The sequence below is a fragment of the Chenopodium album genome, chromosome 3 (genome assembly GCF_948465745.1).
Source record: "Chenopodium album chromosome 3, dcCheAlbu1.1, whole genome shotgun sequence".
Taxonomy (NCBI): domain Eukaryota; kingdom Viridiplantae; phylum Streptophyta; class Magnoliopsida; order Caryophyllales; family Amaranthaceae; genus Chenopodium; species Chenopodium album.
The window spans coordinates 85,297,243-85,319,996 of NC_137836.1; the positions used below are offsets into that span (position 1 = coordinate 85,297,243).

Genomic DNA, 22,754 nt, shown 5'->3' on the forward strand with positions numbered 1-22,754 from the left:
AATTTACCGGTTTACAACTTCCACCGATTTCATCAACTCAAGCCTACCACTAACATTTACAACAACAAATAATGATCATATATGGTTCCAAACGGCATTATATGACCCCAAGATATATCCCCTACAATTTAAAAACTTTTCGACACCGGGCCCCGAAATATCCAAAATTTCTCAAAAAGTGTGGATAATAGCCTCAATTTTGGAAATTTTTGACTTTTTTTCGCTCGGAAATAAAAATTTTCGAAATATTTACCATGGTCCCTAATACCCTCTAGGAGTCCAATTGGGTGGGTGGAACCATCCAACTTGCTTTTAAACGGCCAATTTACCGGTTTTGAACCTGCACTGATTTCATTAACTCAAGCCTACCACGAACATTTATGATAGCATATATTTATTATTTATGGTTCCAAACGGAATTATAAGACTTCGAGATGCATCCCCTAAAATATCATTTATTTTTGACACCGGGCCCGAAACCTTCGAAATTTCTCAAAAATCATGGATATTAGCCTTTAATTTTTGGATTTTTTTTTACTTTTTTTAGCCCAAAAATAAAAATTGTCAAAATATTTACTATGGTCCCTAATACCCTTTGGGAGTCCAATTGGGTGGGTGGAACAACCCTATTTGACTTTAAACGACCAATTTACCGATTTATAACTTGCACCAATTTCATTAATTCAAGCCTACCACGAACATTTATGACAACATATAATGATCATTTATTGTTCCAAACGGTATTATATGACCCCGAGATGTATCCCCTAAAATCTCATTTCTTTTCGACTCTGGGTCCCGAAACCTACAAAATTTCTCAAAAACGCGGATATTAGCCTTCAATTTTGGAATTTTTTGATTTTTTTCGCTCAGAAATAAAAATTGTTGAAATATTTACCATGATCCCTAATATCCTCTTGGAGTCCAATTGGTTGGGACGGAACCATCCAATTTGCCTTTAAACGACCAATTTACCGGTTTACAACTTGCACCGATTCCATTTACTCAAGCCTACCACGAACATTTATGACAACATATAATGATCATATATGGCTCCAAACGGCATTTTATGACCCCAAGATGTTTCCCCTAAAATCTCATTTCTTTTCGATACCGGGCCCCGAAACCTCCAAAATTTCTCAAAAAGCCTTCATTTTTGGAATTTTTTGACATTTTTTCGCTTGAAAAAAAAAATTGCCGAAATGATTACCATGGTCCCCGATACCCTCCGGGAGTCCAATTGAATGGGTGGAACAATCCCATTTGCTTTTAAACAGCCAATTTACCGGTTTACAACTTACACCGATTTCATTTACTCAAGCCTACCACGAACATTTATGACAACATATAATGATCATTTATGGTTCCAAACGGTATTATATGACCCCGAGATGTATCCCCTAAAATCTCATTTCTTTTCGACTCTGGGTCCCAAAACCTACAAAATTTCTCAAAAAGCATGGATATTAGCCTTTACTTTTGGAATTTTTTGACTTTTTTTCGCCCGGAAATAAAAATTGTCGAAATGTTTACCATGATCCCTAATACCCTCAGGGTTTCCAATTGGATGGGTGGTACCATCCAATTTGCCTTTAAACGGCCAATTTACCGATTTACAACTTGCACCGATTCCATTTACTCAAGCTTACCACGAACATTTATGATAACATATAATGATCATTTATGCTTCCAAACGGTATTATATGACCCTGAGATGTATCCCCTTAAATCTCATTTCTTTTTAGATACCGAATCCCGAAATCTACGAAATTTTTCAAAGGCGTGGATATTAGCCTTTAATTTTGGATTTTTTTTACTTATTTCACCCGGAAATAAAAATTGTCGAAATATTTACCATGATCCCTAGTACCCTCTATGAGTCCAATTGGATGGGTGGAACCATCTAATTTGCCTTTAAACGGCCAATTTATCGGTTTACAACTTGCACCGATTTCATTTACTCAAGCCTACCACGAACTTTTATGACAACATATAATGATCATTTATGGTCCCTGACAGGGTAAAGTCGTATCCCCTAATCAAAAATAATTACCTAAATCACTAACTAAGGTAGATAGGGAAGTAGGGTCGATCTCCACAGGGAAACAAGTCTTTTTACTCCTAATTAAATATTATAATCTAAATTATTTAAGTAACCAACATTAAAGTTGAATAGGAAACTAAACTACAAAGAGTAGAAAAAGGGAGAAAATAATATATAAAGGATCTAGGGCTTAGGTTCACCAATAAATAATATTCCGGGGTAAAATAGGGTAATCAATCATTGACATGGCATAGATAACATGATTAACAGGCTCTCGCAATTTATTAATCAACATAGATCTAACAGGCTCTCGCAATTTACTAGATCTAAGTTCTTATTGAAAATAGCCTTTAATATCAAATTAACATCTGCTCGATTCATCAATTTAATATTGCTATACTTTTACAAGCCGCAATTGTAAAACATTAAAACAATCCAATAAGAAATTATCATGCAATACCAATAATCAATAATAGTCAATCATCAATGCATCAATTAACCAAATTGTAAAGGGCTCTCGCTACTTATTACAATCACACAATTAATTTATCGGTATTAAATCTCATCTCTCGATTCTTGACTTAACCATTTATAAATTAACTCGCCTATTGAAACTAGACCTAAACATTAATTCTCATCTCTCGATTCTTGAATCAATATTGTCAAACTCATGCATAAAAGATAGGCCTAATCTAGTCACAGAGCATTAAATCAATCAATAGGAAATTAATCTAGCATTGATAATCATCAACAATAATTTACCCCTTCATATTATTTATTAGATCCTCAAGAACCCTAGAAATTAAACTACTCACACATTATTAAATATAAACTAAGCAAAGCAATAAAATAAATCATGATCAAAGGAATAAAATAAATAACTAAGATTAAGGGAAAAGAAATCGTTACCAAAATAAATCTGAAATTAATCAAAGAAATAATAACAAAGGTTTAGAGAGAGAGAGTTTTAGAGAAAGAAGTCTAAGTAGAGAGAGAAAAAACTAAGAGAAAGGATTAAGAGAAGAAGAAGTAGTCGAAGAAGGGCCTAATTAATCCGTACAAAAACGTATTTAAACTAAACTAAAAACAACTCCTAATTAGAAACTAATTGCTCGTAAAAAAAACACTTCTCCAGAAACACGCGCCCGATCGGGCTAGAGGCCGCCCGATCGGGCGCGCCTTTTTTCCAGTGCTCCTTCTAAGTTGCCGCGCCCGATCGAGCTAGCAGCTCACCCGATCGGGCGCGCCTTCCCTTGATGGCACTCCCACGCATCCGCCCGATCGGGCGATTGCTTGCCCGATCGGGCCCGGTCTTTATCTTCAAGGCTTTGGACTTCGATTGGGCTAGATTTCTCGGCCCAATCCATATTTCCTTTCGGGTCTCGAATACATGGTCCAATTGCCTCGCGATCCAAATAACCGAGCCCTTAATCACCGGCTCGATGGCTCTAACCGGCCTTGGGCTCCATAAGTGGTCGTGTTCTTCCAATGCTCGTAGTCGCTTCATAAAAATCCCGGGAAAATGCTCCGAAGGTGCAATTCCCTGCAAAACTTAACCAAAACTACGAAAACACTAGAAAACACATATTAGTAATAAAAGTGGCCCTAAAGGGCCAAAAACACTACTAATTATGACCAAGGGACGGGGGTAAAACACTATATAAAATAGACATATCAGTCCCAAACGACATTATATGGCCCCGAGATGTATCCCCTTAAATTTCAAGGCTTTTCGACACTGGGCCTCGAAACCTCCAACATTTCTGAAAAATAAAGCATGGATCTTAGACTACAATTTTGGAATTTTTTGACTTTTTTTCGCCCAGAAATAATAATTACTGAAATGTTTACCATGGTTCCTAATATCCTCCGTGAGTCCAATTGGGTGGGTGTAAGGTGTAACCATCCAATTTGTCTTTAAACGGTCAATTTACCAGTTTAATACTTGCACTTATTTGATTAAATCAAGTCTACCACGAACATTTATGACAATATATAATGATCATATATGGTTCCAAACAGAATTATATGACCGCGAGATGTGTCCCCTAAAATCTCAAGTCTTTTTGACACCGGGCACCGAAACCTACAAAATTTCTCAAAAAACGTGGATAACCCGACCTGATTATAACCTGTAAATTATTGACTTGAACATAATCCGAATTGAATCCGAGAATGACCCAACTTGGAAATGTCCCAATCTGATTATAACCCGTAAATTATTGACTTGAACCGAACCTGACTTGAACCCGAGAATGACCCGATTTGAAAATGACCCGACCTTATTATAATCCGCAAATTATTTCGTTGAACCGAACCCGACTCAAATCCGAGAATGACCCGACCTGATTCTAACCCGCAAATTATTGACTTGAACCGAACCCGACTAAAATCCGAAATGACCCGACCTGATTCTAACCTGCAAATTATTGACTTTAATCGAACCTCGACTCGAACCCGAGAATTACCCTAACCCATTTTAACCCGTGAAAACCCGAATTAAACCCGACTTATTGTTCACCCGACCCGAATGTAACCCGACATGTGTATTAACCCGACCTAAACCCGAGAAGAAGTATGACCCGACTCAAACATGAACCAACCCAAACCGGACCCGCATAGATAATGGAATTAATCCGAATTGACCCGACCCGACCCAAGTTGACCAGACCCACTTTTATCCGACCCAAACTCTTACCGTTTATCCGAATTCACAGCTCTAAGACTAATCAATCTATAATGTGGAATAACATGATCAGTTGATTATTACTTGAATACTTCAGATTTAATCATCACTTTAATGGTCATATATGATGTGACTATATTAGATCATACAGTATCATGTTATTTATGTATTCATGTTAGCCTTAGCTTCTTGCCTGAATTGTGAATGGTTTTGGGCCAAAAACATGTCGTAGTCATGGGCCAATTTTAGCCCAACAAGATTGTTAGTATCTCAGACGTCCACTTGCCAAGTGTAGTTGATCTTTCACTGGTCAATGGTCAACCTTCTAGATGGAACTATAAAAGACACAATAGGAAGTACGTAGTAATTAAAAAATTGAAGAAGTGTAACCTTAAAAAATGCTTACAAGTATAATGCACTATATAATCAGACGGAGGAGATGCCTCAGTGCATGTGTGGAGTTGCCACTACTTGTAAGCCAGGCTGGTATAATTTGTTTTTCTCTATCAAATTAGATAACCTTATAATTAAGTGTATTATTTCTTGTTAATCTTATCTGCACTAAACTGAACGACAGATTGAAACTAATCGTCCTTGATTTCATATCATATTAATTGATATCTTAATTAAGCTTAATAAAGTCTTCAAACTTATTTATTTATGTAAGATTAAGAGAATGCACTAGTATCATAAATATGTAATATGTTAACACTAAAATTATGAACATACAAAGCAAGAATAGTATAAATTGCTTTGTTTCAAAAAAAAAAAAAAAAAAAAAAAAAAAGGTAAGAATATAAAGCTAATCATTTCCCATCTATAATAAAGCGGTAGTCATTAAAGTAACTTGATAATAGCACGTGAAATGTGATATTAAAATGAAATATAATAATATGACAGGTATTTATAATGAACCTAGCTAAATACTAAAATGAATGAAATCACTAGTAGTGTAATGTGTAGCGTATGAAAGAGAGCATTAAAGCTAATATAGTAGTCTGTAAACCAGTAATCCTTAAAACTTTAAATCGCACTAATACTAAATTTGAAACTTTAAGACCACACTAACTAAATATCAAACACTAATTTAGCTAAAAGATATTTAGTCAAACAAGATACAAGCAGCCCGGCCCCCACGCGGTTGCACTGAACTAGTAGCTAATTAAGATTAAATGAACCACTCATCACTATATAGCCCCAACAGTACTGTCCTTGTTCTTCAACAATTACACTTGTTCTTGTTTGTTTATGATCATCTAAGCTATTTGTAATATAATGGGTAACATAGTAAAAGAGGTTACAAAGTGTGTTTTAAAGATAGGGCAAGATGATCCAAGGAGAGTGATTCATTCTATGAAAGTTGGATTAGCAGTGACCTTAGTATCTCTCTTTTACTATTTTCAGTCAATTTACCAAGACTTAGGCACCACTGCCTTATGGGCTGTCCTTACTGTTGTCGTCGTTTTCGAGTTCTCTGTTGGTAATAAACTCTCAACATTATGCCTTCTTTACTTGTTTTTATTTAGTAATGAAGATTAATTATTTGACTGATGAATTGCATGCAGGAGCCACATTGTACAAAGGTTTGAACAGGACAATGGCAACATTAATAGGAGGGGCACTAGCAGTTGGCCTACATAGCTTGGCTACTCAATCTGGTCATATTGCTGAACCCTTTCTCATCAGCTTCTTTGTTTTCCTTCAAGGTAAAATCTACTTAATTATTTAGTTAACATACATAGAGATCAATTTCAATAATGTATATGAAGGTAACAATATAATGTAAGTTGATGTTAATAATGCAGCTTCTTTGTCGACGTATGCACGATTTTACCCAAAGATCAAAGCAAGATATGATTATGGTTTCCTCATATTCATATTGACCTTTTCATTCATCTCCATCTCTGGATTTCGTGTTGAGGAAATTATAGACCTGGCTCGCGATAGATGGGCTACAATTTTAATTGGAGTTTTTGGTTCTCTTCTTGTTTCTATACTTGTTTTCCCTGTTTGGGCCGGTGAAGATCTTCATAACTTAATTGCAAACAACTTCGACAAACTTGCCAATTCTTTAGATGGTACGTAATTAATGTCATCTCCTCTCTTTTTAGTGTATTTTTTGTCTGATCTAAGCTAGCTAATAATGAATGTGCGGCTACTTGATTAATATTAGTGACACATATAATTTCAGGGTATGGAAATGCTTACTTCAAAATGAAAGAGAATTGTACTGCAAATGAAATTAATGTATCAAGACTTCGAAGTTACAAGAGTGTTTTCAACACAAAGGGCAATGAGGAAACCTTGGTACTTTATCAAACACAACTACATGCATACAACTGCTAGCTACACTTCTTCATATGTTAATTAATATCCTAATATAAATTATTATTACGTAAATGTCAACAGGCTAATTTTGCAAAGTGGGAGCCAACTCATGGTTGTTTTAGGTTCAAGCATCCATGGAAACTATACCTACAGCTAGGAGCTCTTTCTCGAGAATGTGCCTACAAGATTGATGCCCTTGATGCGCGCCTCAATACAAATGTTAAGGTATATATCTATTTTCTATTGTCATACATACTTTCTCATTTACATCTCATGAAACATCAATAACAATATGATACATTACAATATCATAAGTACCTCATATATATGCTGCTCCTGCGGCCTGGCCAGCTACAATACTAACAAATTCATGCAATGTTTGATTTTGTGATCTGATTGTCCTTAACTTGTAATTTCTGGCAGACATCACCCAATTCTCAACATGAATTCCGTGCAACTTGTAATCGAATGGCGTTAGAAGCAAGCAAAACACTAAAAGAGCAAGCAATTGCATTGAAGACTATGACCCGGCCTTCTTGTTGCAAAGTTAATGTTGCAAAATCCAAAGAAGAAATGAAAAGCTTGCACGAATTGTTGAAATCAACTACATTATGGGAAGACTATGAGCTGCAACTGCTCCATGTCATTTCAGCTACAACAATCATATCCATACTAACAGATATTCTTATTTGTACCGAAAAAATAGCAAAGTGCACCACTCAACTTGCTTCCTTGGCACATTTCAGGACGACTAAGCTAGAAAAAACACAACTTGAGTCAAAAAGTGTTGATCAAGAATTGGGAAAACCGGTTTTCGTAACAAGTGAGGGACAAGAACAGAATCCTAGTGATGCCAAAGTTGTGAATTGCTCCCACACGGCAATAACAATTGAAGCAGGAGACTAAAAAATATATCATCCTTCAAAAATCTGTTGCGAGTTTAGTGTGTAATTACTAATTAGTTGTGAATTGTAAAATGAATGACGACATCGATCTCTTTATTCATCAAGTTAGTTACAAATTAAATTATCTTGGGTTTAAGTTATTGCATGAAGACATAAGATTAGTATAATATAAACATAGTCTTCAACTCATCACCCTGAAATACTTGTGCATAGCATCAACCAAACATGCACACACACAATTTAGGCCCAATGCAGTTTCGATCCATGTATTAGTATAACATTATTGTTACTATATCATCCCATTATATAGTGAGCTAATCTTAGCTTACACTAGTTACTTGAGCCCATTACTCCTAATGACGCCCATAATATCACGGACTTACCTTTAATCATTACAATTTCACTTTAAATATCATACATGCACCTTGGTACAATTGTATACGCATCTTTTTTTGACTTCAAATTACAATTTTAATTTACCATAGAAGGGGCATGCATTTTCAATTTTTCATGACCAATCCTAAAAAATTGCCTAATATATATGATTTCATCAGGGCTTAAAATGGGTATCATCTTAACTATATATACATTCTATTATTTCAAAAATGTGGCATTGCAACTTCAAGATGAGCTGCCTTTATCAGGATCAGAGTTGATATTATATACAATTGTATAAACAGAGATGATTTGATAAGACAAATGAACAAAAAAGTGTTACAAGTAACATCTCAATTTATATATGTTCAATTTTTATTACCTTAATATTTGTATTAAAAGCTTGTCAAATAATCATAACATGACATTGAGTTTAGTTTCTGTCTCAATATATGAGGAATAGTTCTTATAATAATAGGAAGTATATCGCATATTCTAGCAATATCAAAGAATTTTAATGTCACTATAATGTCTGCAGCCTTTTACGATCAACACACTAACCCTATTTTTTAGTTGCACTTTGGCTACTAATTAACGGCTGACAATCTATGATGCACCATAAGGCTGCACCTTTAATTTCTTTTTGACCCACCCTACTAGTACTCAATTTTGATTTATAATAATAAGAATAATAATAAGTATGTGATCCGAGCGATACTTTAAACATCATATTGTATATTTTGTACTCCTTAAGTTTCTTATTATATAAAGGAACTAATGGGGAAAAAATACAAAATAAAACATTCCTAGCTATCAAAGTTACGAGTATAGATAAATTTAAATTGAGTTAATTAAATATTTATAGCATAAATAAAAGACAATTAACTCAATTTCGATTGGCCAAGAGTTCAAACACTATAAAAACTTCATTATGAATGATGTGACATGTTTCTAGCGCATGAGAAAAGTGTCACGTGACATATATAATTTATATATAAAAAAAAAGGTTTATAAATAATTAAAAAGCTATTATCCTCAGCTAGGAATTCCTGTAGAGCACGCCCCGTGTAAATAAAGACATTGAGCGGCCACAAATTATCTCAGGTCACTACAGTTACAGTACACACCACTTAAGCACTTACCGATCACCTCCCTCTGTTCCTGTCTTACGCCATTTACACACGCTTTCTATTTACGGAGTACTTTCAAAGCGACACCACTTAGTGCTTTATTATTATGCATTATAATATAATTTTTGTACATTTGTACCCTCCTTTCATTACTTTATTTTATTTTATGTTATAGCTCATGTAAATTTCATTTTGCATTCTATCAATCGTATGGCCCTATAAATACAGCCGACGACTTGTGCTGATGTTGTCCAACTTCCACTTCTCAATTACAACCTCCTTTCCAAAATATAATTTAACCAAATTTTTTTTAAAAGAATTTCAATTCTAACCAAATGGCCACCATGAATGTTGTTTCATCTCCAAATAATGAAACAAAAGGTGGTTGTACCCGGGCATGCCAATTTCTAACGTCCTTGCCTAAGAGTTTAAAGGACAATGTTGTCAACTTTGCCCTCGAGGCCAAAAAGTTAGGGCAAGATGATCCTAGAAAGATTTTTCATGCCTTAAAAGTCGGATTTGCTATTACACTTGTTTCCTTGTTCTATTACTTCCAAGCTCTTTATAATGGTTTTGGTGTCTCAGCTATGTGGGCTGTTATAACGGTTGTAGTTGTATTTGAATTTACAGTAGGTAATAATTTATACTAACAATTATTTGTACGTAACAACTAATTAGTATCTTTAACAAACTTAATTATAATTACGTTGCATTGTTAATTTTGCATTTTTGTGTGGGCATGCAGGAGCAACCTTGGGAAAAGGTTTAAATAGGATGATCTCCACTTGTGTGGCAGGGTTTTTAGGGGTGGTAGCCCATTACTTGGCTGATCTTTCAGGGGAGACAGGGGAACCTATTTTACTTTCTCTCTTTGGCTTCATAGTTGGTACGTATATAGTAAATATCCATACTATGAAATACACATTATATATACAACTAATAGAATTGAAGTTTGTCACTAAAGAATAAAAATGGTTTGGCTGCAGCTTCTATACTGACATTCATGAGATTCTTTCCAAAGTTGAAGGCAAAATATGACTATGGACTGATGATCTTCATCCTAACCTTCGCTTTGGTGGCGGTATCGGGATATCGAGATGATGAGGTGATTAAGATAGCCCAACAAAGGCTGGTCACGATCATCATAGGAAGTTGCATTGCCATGCTTATTTGCATACTTATTTCCCCTGTTTGGACCGGAGCTGAACTCCACAATCTCATTGCTTCCAACATGGAAAAACTTGGCAACTTCTTAGAAGGTACAACTTTTATTTTTCGATCTGCTTCTTATGTAGTGGTTCTTTATTAGCTCATCAGATCACCCTCAAATGGTAAAAATCCACAGGATTCGGAAGTGAATATATGACAACAAAGGACGAAAAGTCAAAAGAAGAGAAGTCTTTTCGTCAACAATACAAAAGTGTACTAGGTACCAAAAGCACCGAAGAGACAATGGTAAGCTTATATTGTTTGTCTTTTTGAGCCTAAATATTTAACCAACTATTCTATGTACTAATTCAAATATCATATTCTAGGCAAACTTTGCATTTTGGGAGCCTAGCCATGGCAAGTTCAAATTCCGTCATCCATGGAAGCAATACCTTAAAGTTGGAGCCTTAATTCGAAAGTGCGCCTATAGTATTGATGCTCTCAACAACTACCTTAACCCCAACATCCTACAAGTATGTAACAATTTTAAACACGAACTCTCTATATATCCTTAGCTTGTTAAACAAATAGATCGACGTCCTAACACAATATATGTTGATTTTTGTTAGATGCAGACACCAGAGGAAATCGAAGAGATGATGAAAGAAACATGCAAAAAATTAAGCAGCGAATTAGGCAAAGTACTAAAGGAGGCAGCTAAAGGGTTTAAGAAGATGAGGAAGACATCAACACCAAAGACACAATTAGCCGAAACAAAAGAAGCAGCAAAAGAGCTAAAAAGGTTGTTACAAGACACAAGTTTATGGGAAAAATGCAATCTCTTAGATGTATTACCAGCAATAACGGTAGCATCGATACTAATCGATATCGTTGATTGTGTAGAGAGCATAATAGAGGCGGTACATGAGTTAGCTTCCATGGCGGATTTTAAGAGCATGGGCGGTGAAATAGTCTGCCCTGAAAAAGAGCGCGAGCTATCCCAGATAGTTGTTGTTGGGGATGTCACTGATATTCACAATCATAAAGTTATTCCTGATCACAAGCTTACAACTTCACCAGCTCAATCCCAAACCAACACTTCTCACTAAAAATAAAAATAAAACTTGTATGCATATTATTCTTCCTCCGTACTATCTAGATGTACGTAAGTATTGTAGCTGTGTAAATTGTCAGTTATCCGGTTTGTTTATTTTTCCTATTTTGCCAAAGTGTATCCACTATCCAGTTATATACTTACATATTACGGAATACTCCATAATATATAGGCTACAAATAATTCAGAATAGACCATAATTTGTATAATTACACATACGAACAATAAAAACTCATATAGTAACGCATGTATGAATGTACGCTTACATATTTGAACACTTTGAATTTAAGTACATTATTATGTTTCTATTATAATCATAATTATTGTAGGATTGGAACACCGATTATTCATATTCAAAACCTTTGATCTTATTCTTTCAACGGATCTTCTACATTACTTTTATATGGTTATGTTTTTTATTCAGGGAACATTCATTTAACATAAACATAAACATATTAATGGACCAGATGTAGGGTAATTTAATATAAGATGAGCTTAATTTATGGTGCATGGAATTTTGTGGGTTTTAGTCCTTTGGGCTTTAACTAAGGAGCATGCATGAATGCATGGTAGGCAAAACTTATAAAACCAATACAAGAAAGGTTGTCTGGAAGTTTCCCATGTGACATAGTGAGGTTTTTGCCGAAATTATACTGTAAAGCATACAAGTTTAATTGTTTAATTTCACGATAACTTTCTCTTAATATTAGGCATTTGTTTTCATCACTAATTTCAGATTTAATACGTTCTTATAATATAAGATAAGAGATAATATATTTAGATAAATAATGTAAGGGTTAATAAACTTAGACAAGATAAAAATAAGATTAATAAGTTATGATAAGATAAATTAGATTTAATAATATTGGTAATTACCTTTCAATAAGGTCAATAACAAGTTAGATATTTGGATTTAATTAAAAAATAATATATATAATCTAACTATTCTCCAAGGTTCTTCAAATTCTATAAGCCCCTTTACCTTTTTCTGGATCCCTTTTCTCTCTAGGGTTCTTAAAAATTAGTGTTTTATAAGCTGAAAAATAATAGTAGCAATTATATAAGGTGTAATAGATCTATTAAAATCCATATAAAATAAGACGTACGTGGTATAATTGAAATTCAGGTGAAAGCGAAAACACTTATTACCTACTTGAAGTAAAACAATATATGTATGGTTAGGATAATTATATGTCAATATTAAATTAAAATTTAATTTTTTTTTGTTGTCGTACACATTGTATGCGGGGAGAGAAAGTGAAAATCGACAAAAATTGATGTCTGATTAATATAATCACCAAGAGTCCACTAATGTAAAAAAAGGTTATTAGCACCAGACCACATTTCAACCAGGTTCCATACCACTACCTCTTATCAATTATCATCCATAAAGTGACTTATACCTACCTATTATCTTTACTTTATTTTGAGTTTTTAAAGGTACCATATTAAATATACCAACAATTTATTATAATAATGAAGAGAAGTAATCAAGTGATTTTTTGGGACTGCAAGCCCATACATAATTAATTAATTATATATAGTCCATTAGTCCGCCTCCTTTATTTGCTAATACAGTACTCCGTATTTGATTTGGTATCCATTTCCTGTCATAAAACACAAAAAAAAATCTTTGTGCTACGTACGCGCACTTGGCACTTACGGAGTATAATACTTTCATAATTTAATTTTGCCTTTGGAATTTGGATGCATGGATATTAATTGTGTAGCGAATAATTTTGTTCTGTAATAATTTAAAAGTTCTGTAAATGTTAATAGTATTATCTTTGTTTATAGGTAAAATTTGTTTGCATGAGTATTGAATATAGAGAATGAAAGATAGAGATTTAACAAAAATTTCATGGGGTCACTCGTTCAGGGATTGTGATTTTGTAGTTAATGACTTACTCGGTCTAGGGTTATTCGGTTGAATTGATCAGTTATTCAGCCAAGAGTTACTCGATCAGTTAGTGGTTAGCCGGTCAGTGTTCTCGTGTGTGTCAGCTTGTTGCACGGTGTAACTGACCACATCAAAAAAAGTGCTGGATAAGGAAAAATGGATGACAACTTTAAAAGAAAATAAAGAAAACATTTGTTATACATAATGTGTGTAGCAAACAATTTGAGTAAGTTATATTTTTCTATGTAAATTTTATCTATCTTGTTCTCTTATTTCATTTATTTCCATTTTCATTTATTATAGAGAATCAAACTATATAAAAAAAAAAAAAAGCTGATTGGTAATTATACAACAGCTCTATTTTCTTCTAGAAAGATGTTTTAATAGTATATAATATTAATTTTCATTAAAAACTAATTTGTTGTAATCATGGATTCATAGTGGTGGAAATGTGATTATAAAGTTGATAATGAACGGCCTTGTGTACTTGTAAGTACAACGAATGACATAGGACAAATGAGGCCAATGTAATGAGGCCAATGTACTCGTCTTTTTCTGATTAAAAGAGTAATAAACCTAAATTTTCAAACATCTGTGACTTAATTAATATATACGTGGGCCTAGTGTTTATCTATTTTTTAACCATTCTTCCTGGCTGATTATGACACCATTCAATTTGAGATTTCATGTCATTCTCAATAGATAATGGTATTTACCGAATTGATTTAATTTGACAATAATCGAAGATAAATTGTTAAACCACCCAATTCCAACTTTCAATTTAAGTCAATAGAGGAAGATTATATTGCTTCGATATATGAAGACAATCGACAAATCACCGATGGCCGACAATCAAATGAGGTCATGGATATTTTATGTTGTAACTAATTATTTCGTAGATGATAACTAGGATTTTCTTAACAATAAATAAATAAATAAAATCAATGAATTTGCATAAGAGAATAGGAGTCAATCATATTTTTTTTACTCTATTTTTCTTAAGGGGTTTAAAAGCCACAATGACAAGTGATGAGAATTGATCACTAGATTTCTTGGAGTTGGAAAGAGTGCTCTAACCGCATGAGCGGCTATGTACACCTTTCACCGTTGAACAATTGAAGTTATTTGGTAGAAATGTTAATAAAAGATTTTAAGAGTTACAACTTGTAAGTAACTTAAATTGTAATTATGTAAATCTCAAAGCCTTATTTTTGGAAACAAGCCTATAAAAATATAGCCTATAATTCTACAAATGATACCCATTTAGAGCCCTTTCTCTAAATAATGTTGGGAAATTATCAAATTCCCAAATTACAACTACTCTTTTTTTAATTCCCATTATACCGTCCACGTCAGCTAAGGAAAATAAACCGTTTTTTTTTTCTCGGTCCAGCAACAAACCGCTTCTTCAAGTAGCGGTTTTAATTTTGTAAACCGCTACTTCAAGTAGCGGTTTTCCTCAATTGTACTGAATTACTTTACAATGGAAGGGGAGAAAGTGATTTTATTAAAAAATTAATTAGTAAATACAAACCGCTACTTGAAGTAGCGGTTTCTAATATGTAAACCGCTACTTGAAGTAGCGGTTTTCTAATAAACCCGTTTTTTAAAAAAATTCCCACTGAACCGGTGAAGTGGACGGTATGGTGGGAATTAAAAAAAGAGTAGCTGTAATTTGGGAATTAGATAATTTCCCAACATTATTTAGGGAAAGGGCTCACCCATTTAGGCATTTACCTATGTCCTCGCTCTTATCACCACTATCTACGTCAGTCTAGCCACCGATCCACTCCTGCCTGTCACCAAATCAATTATCCTTTACAATCGTTGACACCGTTGAACCCCCTCCCCCCTCCCCCTTCTCTTTCACCCACCAAACATTAAGAAATAGAAGGAGTATATATTTTTAAAATAAAGAAAAGAGAAGGATACTACAAATAGTGTCAAAAATCAATAATTTAATTTGACTTGATTATATTATTGCAAATAGACATTGGTTATCATTTTTCACAATTCTTCCAATTGCCAACTAGGTACTCCCTTTTATTTTTACCTAAAAGTAAATTCTATATATTACAACACTAATAATGGATGTTGACTTCTTTAACACTTTATTTGGATAGGAAGAAATGGAAAGGAAAAGAAGAGAAGAGAAATGGAGGTAGGGATGGCAACGGGTCGGACTCAGAGCGGATTATGCTAAATCCGACTCCGACCAGATAGGAAGTCGGATGTTAAATTCGACATCCGACTCCGACATCCGACTCCGACTCCGACTTCAATATCCGACCTCCGACTCCGACTCCATCTGACCCGACTCCGAGTTTTTTTTATTCATTATTCAATATACTTTGAGATGTTGGGCTATTTGGACCTTTACAACCCACACCCAATGCCACCATGACTCACACAAAAATCCACTATCTATTGGAGTCGGAGTCGGATAATCCGTTAAAGTCGGACATTTGTCGGAGTCGGATTTTTTGTAGGATCCGACTCAGAGTCGGATTATTTTAACGGAGTCGAACTCGGGTTATTTTTTTCTCGGACTCGGAGCAGATATTTTACCTCGGATCGGGGCGGAGTAGGGTCGGATCCGGACTAGATTGTCATCCCTAAATGGAGGGGAACAAATACTCTTGTTTGAGTAAAAGATTGGGGGAAGGAAGGGGGAGGAGAGGGAGGGATCCATTTTCCCTCTTTCTTTAATAAGCATAATCTCTCCAAAATTGGAGAGATTTGGAGGGAAAATAGAGCTCACCTCCCCCTCCCTTTCTTTTCCCTTCCCTTCCTCCATTTTCCCTCCACTTTTTTTTCCTTCTTTCTTTGCTATCCAAACAAAGCGTAAATGAGCTTGGGATGTGACCATTTTGAGATGAAGAGATTGAATTATCACTTTGATTTTAGTAAGAGGTTTCATCTCATAATTTTTTAGTGTTTGACTTTCACACAAAAGTTATGATACTATGTGACTTTGTTAATGTAGCATAGGTCGTGTAGATTAATGAAGATAAAAGTTATTCACTTTTTGGTCTAATATGAAGTTTAATCTCAAAATCAATTGATAATTAGAGAAATTAAAACAAATAAAAACCCGCTAATAAGTGGTTAGTTGTGTATTTGATGGACTGATTCATATTCCATTTACTTGATATTTAATGTCCTTTCAATTTTCCACTTCCAACCTCTAACGTTTAAACATACTTGTATAAATTAATATTGATTGATTGTTGATAGTGTTTGACGTCATTGCTACGTTGCTTTTCAGTGTTGAGAAATGGCCCAAAACCTTTGGCCCAATTTAAACACCCTCGGACCTCAGTCCATACGACCATACAAGCCCAACCCAACCCATAAAATATCCAAAAAGTCAACCAAATTTACTAACAAATTCAATTGACATAAACAGAGATAGAATCCCCAAAAATTGTTGTCAACCTTTCTGTTGTTGCTCTCCCATGGCAGAAGCAGAGAAAATTCACGTGTTCTGGGAAGAGGGAATGTTAAAGCACAATACGGGCCGGGGTGTGTTCGATTCCGGGGAAGACCCGGGTTTTCTTGATGTCCTTGAAAATCACCCTGAAAATGGTGATAGGATCCGAAACATGGTTTCCATCCTTAAACGGGGCCCCATTTCTCCTTCCATTTCTTGGCATCATGGATCTCCTGCTTCTCTTCCTCAACTTCTTTCTTTCCATTCTCCAGGTTAATTTTTATTTTCTTCTTAATTTTATTGTATTTACTATTTAGTACTCCAGTTTTTTGTTGGCTTTTTATGTTTTAATTTATTCTTAATCTAACTCTATAAATTCATTTCAAATTTGCCATTTTATTATCAAAGATAGAATCTTGTAATAGCATGATTTGAAAATACTTCAAAGTCAGTGAACTTGTGATTTAATTTCTAGGGTTCTTAGTTGTTTAACGAAGCAGTAAGATAGATTACTGATATGGGGTTTAAAGTGAGTGCATTGTAGAATATATCAAGGAATTGGAAGAAGCAGATAAAGCTGGAGGGAAGATGTTGTGTGGTGGAACATTTCTAAACCCTGGTTCTTGGGAAGCTGCTCTTCTTGCTGCTGGCACTACTCTTTCTGCTATGAGATTTATATTAGATGGACATGGTAACATTGCCTATGCCTTAGTCAGGCCACCTGGTCATCATGCTCAACCCACTCGAGCTGACGGATATTGCTTCCTTAACAATGCCGGTCTCGCCGTTCAATTTGCATTAGATTCTGGTTGTTCTAAAGTGGCTGTTATTGACATTGATGTTCATTATGGAAATGGGACTGCTGAAGGCTTCTATCGTTCCAATCGAGTTCTTACTACTTCGCTTCATATGAATCATGGTTCATGGGGTCCTTCACATCCACAAAAGGGTACTATTGATGAGCTTGGTGAAGGAGAGGGGTTTGGATATAATATTAATATACCATTGCCTAATGGAAGTGGAGATCGCGGTTATGCATATGCTGTGAAGGAGCTTGTTGTTCCAGCTATTCGCAAGTTTGAACCGGATATGATTGTCTTGGTTGTTGGACAGGACTCCAGTGCAGTAAGTATTTTTATTTTGGATTTGTAGATATATATATGATGATGCTTTTGACTGACATTTTGACTTAAGAATCCACATCATTTGTTGAAATTATATGTATCCTTGTTTGCTATGAGTCTATGACACTGTCCACTAGAGTATCTAGACTCCGAGAAGGATTTAGCATCTTGATGATGTTGATCATGTATTTAGGGGGACTGAAGTATGTTCAATTGGTAGAGTTGTTCTTTGATCCTCATGTAGTTCCTCCTATAGTGTAGAATTTAATGTTCATGAGATTGTGTATATGAACCCCCTTGATCGATTATAGTCCTGCACTACTACTGCTGCTGCTTGCCTAGTTATGTTTTGGTTCATGACTTCTCAATTAGTCAGAATTACAGTAGTAATATAAGCACTGTACAAAAGAGTCGGGAGATAACTTACATTACAGCGTTATGCTTCAAGTTATTATTTACATAATGTGAAACTGCCACTATTCTTGAATCATTGGTTTAAGTAGCACAATCAATAGTAAAGATAACTAATAACGTAAAGCAGCTTCCCTGGCTTAGGGAGAACAAGGATTTTCAGTCTTTGCCCTTATGAGTCAAGGTTTAAAATTTGAGGGGTGGAGGGTAGGTTATTTATGAAATATTGATAGTGGAACACATTTTGGCCGAACCAGTAGAGATGCTGGAACCCTGGTTATATGAACTAGGATCTGTCAAAGGTCTTGTAAAGACTGGAAAGCCAATTAGAATTAGCACTTTTCAGGGTTTCACTTAAGCCCTTCAATTAATATTCTGAAAAATGTGTACTAGCAGCAATGTTGTTGTGATAGTTGTTGCTCTGGTCTCAAAAGTTGCTGAACTGTGATGTTGTAGACTTAAAGGCAGAGAAACTCTGGTAGTTGTCAAGAATATACTGTTTTCGGGACTGGATGGGAAGAGCCTGTATTTCTATCTCTTGTGTCTTCAATCTTCACTGTTTAACTTGTAATTTATCAAGATTGCTATATTTTCTTGTTCCTCGCTATTTTCTTGAAGTTCATTGCTGAGTGCCATGGGTATTGCATTTCTTTGCTTACCTTTTGACTCCTCCAACTTATATCATCTTCAAGTAAAACAGTAGGGTCAAATTGAGATGTATGGGTTCGTTTGAAAACTGCTTAGCTTAGTAATGAAAGGACCATGGCAGTCATGTGAGATACTGGTTGATATTGGGGAGGGGGGAAAAGTCTTATGCTTATAACGCTCGCTAGGTTTAACAGTTTGTTTCCTCTCCCTGTTCTCCTACAATTGTGCTTATCAGCAGACTACTTAATATTGCTTTTGGCTTAGCAATACTCACTTTAGTGTTGAACAGTTCTTAGATGTTTCTCATTGTCATCAGATTCAGAAGATATATTTTTTAGGATCAAAGGATTTCTTTAATTTTAGTTGTTGTGTGGGATCCATCAACTTCATATTCCTTAGCTCTGCTGAAATCCATTATTTCAGCTTTTGCTTTAGGCAGACATTAAAATTGTTAATAAATGTGAAGTAAATCAGTATCTCATAAAGGCAATTCTTCTGTATACATAGTTTGACCCAAATGGAAGGCAGTGCTTGACAATGGATGGATACAGAGCAATAGGAAGAATAGTTCGAGGCCTAGCCAATACGCACTGCAATGGCCAACTTCTCATAGTTCAGGAAGGTGGTTATCATATTACTTATGCATCCTATTGTCTTCATGCAACACTTGAAGGTGTGCTGAATGTTCAACTCCCTCTATTATCTGATCCTATTGCGTACTACCCAGAGGATGCTGATTTCACTAAGAAGGTCGTCGATAGGATGAAGAAATATTACACAATAAATGTTCCATTTCTGAGGGAAATCATCAAGGAGCAAAATTGAAGCTGCTTCCTTCTTCAATGTTTTAATTACCTCTACTTCTACAGACCATGTGAATACTACATGTAAGTGTTAACTTTAATTTTGAGGATTACTGGTGCAGTAGTTGTGTTATACACCCTAAAATTTGTGTTTTTTCTAATGTGAGACAACTGGTGTGTTATTGAGCAAATAAATTGTGGGGTTAATGGTGATATTATGATGTGTATAGCCTTGTGAGTGTTGTAACTGTTTGTAATTATACTATTACATTGGTGTTATATTATAAGTAATCACTTGTAATGCAGATGATGGTGAGATTCATAAAGGACCTCCGAATTCGTTGTGAAATAAAAGCCTGATTTTTTTTTTGCAGCAAGTAGACGTATCTTTTTCTCTCTTTACATTTTAAATATCTGGTTATCGATCAATTAGCATTATTCTTTGAAATCTAAAAATGATGATTCAACAAATTGATTAGCAGACAGAGATGGGCCTGAAACTTTTCAAGGGGGGGAAAAAAAGCATAATTGAAAATTTGAAAGGTAGGGAGGCAAAATGGGGTCTTTATCATTGGTTTTTTGCTCGATGAAAAAAAATAATAATGTTGAATTTTAAAATAATTTTGAATTTGTTGATTAGCACATTTTGTCTAACTTATTATGTGGTCAAATTTGATAGAGGGAATCAAGGAATGGGAGTTGAGATTGGTTCTTGTTTGTACGTAGCGCTGCCAACGAAGTTTAACCCACGCATCCCAAATTCTTGTCCCTCTAAATTTGAATATGACTATACTTTGCATTGCAAATCTTGTGGTTGTGAACATGTACTGTCTGCTGTGCTTCTTCAGTTTTAGATGTTTGCATGATCAATAATCTTGACGTGTTTTAGGAAATTTCAAACTTGATTGATTTGACCGGGATCCATATCGATCTTACAGTGTTCGGTTTATTATTAGCTTATTAAAGCATTTATCCATATGGAGTATTTGTCTAGCACAAAATGGTGTGAATACGAAAGATTGGTGTAGGAGTAGGACTAATGAAAATGCATGAATTTGAATGTTTAGCTCCAACTTAAGACTTTATTCTATGAGTTCAACTTTAATAGAGTAAATCCTAATCCTTTTGATGAGAAAAAGGGGATATATTAGGCGTGACCGAAGATGAAAGAGACCGCAATCAAGACAAACAACAAAAGTGAGATATCATCATATCACAAAACCAACTCAGGCAAGTACTAGTATTAGATTACATGACCAACTTTCTGTTTACAAAGAAAGCAATACCCTTATTTAATTGCCTCACCAAAAAGAAGCTGAGCAGCGGGAATCAATGACAAAGATAGGATCTTATATTCCATTATTCTACAACAAATCCCATACCTGATTCCCCATATCAACTTGCTTCAATTTTTATTGAGTAGTGTCTCTATATGCTCATACATATAAATGATGTAGTGCTTTTTTTTTTTTTTTAAAGATCTTTTAGGTTGTAATTTGCCCTTTATTTATGAAGTTCTCACTATCCGATGATGTAGTAGTTAGGATTGGGAGATCAAGAATGAGGAGTTTTAATTGATAATCCTAAAGAAGTCATCGGGTTGTGTTTTGTGATCTGGGGTTGAACCGAGTCAACCGTATACTAAAGTGCCTTTTTAAATATTGTCTCAAGCACAATCTAAGCCCATATACCTTCTGCTTTAGCCGTGTCAAAACTACTTGCCAAGACACTAATTTTAATTTGCTATGCTCTGTTATGTTTGGTCATGTCTTGTCGTATCTTTTTATGAAAAAAAAAATGCAGTACAGAGCTCTAGCTAAGATTTGCACTCAATAATTGCCATACTCACCTTTTTTTTTTTTTTGTGAGGCACAAATTGCCATACTCACCTTATACCCATACCAATTTAATTTTTTTTTTTAAAAAAAAAAAAAGAAAAAAGAAAATTGTTAGTGTCGTACCTAAGGTCACAATAGTGTGTCATCTAACACGGTAAGTCCATTGATTGAAGCATCCAATCAGTATTCACTGTAATAAGTGCATAAATCATTAAATTGCTCTTTAATTCTGTATCAGTTTGCATTCAAATCAAAAGAATTCGATCCAATAAGTCAATACCAATACACTATCATTATTGTGAGATTTGTGAGTGTCACAATCTAATTTTTGTTCTTGTTGAATTTGATTTGATAAGTCACACCGTAAAAGTCCCATACTACAAAATTTTCTTTTTAATTTGTTGAAATCAATTGGTAAAATAGCATTTTTTGATAATTTTGTTTTAATATTTTTTTCTCCTAAGATGGAACCCACACTCCTTTTTAATTTGTTGAAATCAATTGGTAAAAATTGACAGATGCAATAGATGGGATGGAACAAGTAAAATTTGTCAAAAAAAAAAAAAAAAAAAATAAATAAAATAAAATTATATGACTTTGAATTGTGGTAAGATTTTAAGACTTGAAGATTATAGCATCACATCATACTAAAGATTACAATTTTTCTCATTGATTTCTAAAATTGAAGGATGAGTTAAGTTGATTTTTTTAACTCCTTTGATAATGGTTGGAAAAATGGTTAAATAAAAAAACATAGTCCAAATTGTGTGCTAGAAGTGGAGCATACATAAGAACAGTTGGAATGGAATGTAGGATGAAACTGAAGAGAGGCATGACGTGTGTCGGTGAGAAGCTTCTTGAGCACA

General features: G+C 34.6%; 3 protein-coding genes across 6 annotated transcripts; all 3 read left to right on the top strand.

Annotated features, from left to right (window-relative positions):
- The first annotated feature begins 6,005 nt into the window (after positions 1–6,005).
- On the top strand, positions 6,006–8,095 carry LOC145621250 (aluminum-activated malate transporter 2-like). The gene is made up of 6 exons (XM_081675993.1): positions 6,006–6,210; positions 6,296–6,436; positions 6,536–6,808; positions 6,922–7,037; positions 7,140–7,283; positions 7,482–8,095. Exons 1-6 carry the CDS (start codon positions 6,006–6,008, stop codon positions 7,962–7,964), a joined length of 1,362 nt encoding a protein of 453 aa, XP_081532119.1. The 3' UTR covers positions 7,965–8,095.
- A 1,688-nt stretch (positions 8,096–9,783) lies between these two features.
- On the top strand, positions 9,784–11,978 carry LOC145621258 (aluminum-activated malate transporter 2-like). 3 transcript variants are annotated; one of them, XM_081676018.1, is made up of 7 exons: positions 9,784–10,101; positions 10,214–10,354; positions 10,455–10,727; positions 10,814–10,923; positions 11,004–11,150; positions 11,247–11,419; positions 11,521–11,561. In XM_081676018.1, exons 1-7 carry the CDS (start codon positions 9,804–9,806, stop codon positions 11,543–11,545), a joined length of 1,167 nt encoding a protein of 388 aa, XP_081532144.1. In that variant the 5' UTR covers positions 9,784–9,803; the 3' UTR covers positions 11,546–11,561. The 3 variants fall into 3 exon arrangements, with proteins under 3 accessions (XP_081532144.1, XP_081532128.1, XP_081532135.1); XM_081676002.1 differs by having other exon boundaries at positions 11,247–11,978; XM_081676009.1 differs by having other exon boundaries at positions 11,253–11,978.
- A 5,065-nt stretch (positions 11,979–17,043) lies between these two features.
- Positions 17,044–20,355, top strand: LOC145621280 (histone deacetylase 8-like). 2 transcript variants are annotated; one of them, XM_081676033.1, is made up of 4 exons: positions 17,044–17,336; positions 17,609–18,189; positions 19,755–19,869; positions 19,975–20,355. In XM_081676033.1, the coding sequence occupies exons 1-4, from the start codon at positions 17,090–17,092 to the stop codon at positions 20,070–20,072; spliced, it is 1,041 nt and encodes a 346-aa protein (XP_081532159.1). In that variant the 5' UTR covers positions 17,044–17,089; the 3' UTR covers positions 20,073–20,355. The 2 variants fall into 2 exon arrangements, with proteins under 2 accessions (XP_081532159.1, XP_081532153.1); XM_081676027.1 differs by having other exon boundaries at positions 19,755–20,355.
- The last annotated feature ends 2,399 nt before the right edge of the window (positions 20,356–22,754 follow it).

Coding starts and splice junctions, on each gene's coding strand:
- LOC145621250 (XM_081675993.1), top strand. CDS start 6,006: ATGGGTAACATAGTAAAAGAGGTTACAAAGTGTGTTTTAAAGATAGGG. Junction 6,437..6,535: donor CTTCTTTGTTTTCCTTCAAG/GTAAAATCTACT, acceptor TTAATAATGCAG/CTTCTTTGTCGACGTATGCA. Junction 6,809..6,921: donor ACTTGCCAATTCTTTAGATG/GTACGTAATTAA, acceptor ATATAATTTCAG/GGTATGGAAATGCTTACTTC.
- LOC145621258 (XM_081676002.1), top strand. CDS start 9,804: ATGGCCACCATGAATGTTGTTTCATCTCCAAATAATGAAACAAAAGGT. Junction 10,355..10,454: donor TCTCTTTGGCTTCATAGTTG/GTACGTATATAG, acceptor GTTTGGCTGCAG/CTTCTATACTGACATTCATG. Junction 10,728..10,813: donor ACTTGGCAACTTCTTAGAAG/GTACAACTTTTA, acceptor AAAAATCCACAG/GATTCGGAAGTGAATATATG.
- LOC145621280 (XM_081676027.1), top strand. CDS start 17,090: ATGGCAGAAGCAGAGAAAATTCACGTGTTCTGGGAAGAGGGAATGTTA. Junction 17,337..17,608: donor TCTTTCTTTCCATTCTCCAG/GTTAATTTTTAT, acceptor AGTGCATTGTAG/AATATATCAAGGAATTGGAA. Junction 18,190..19,754: donor TTGGACAGGACTCCAGTGCA/GTAAGTATTTTT, acceptor CTGTATACATAG/TTTGACCCAAATGGAAGGCA.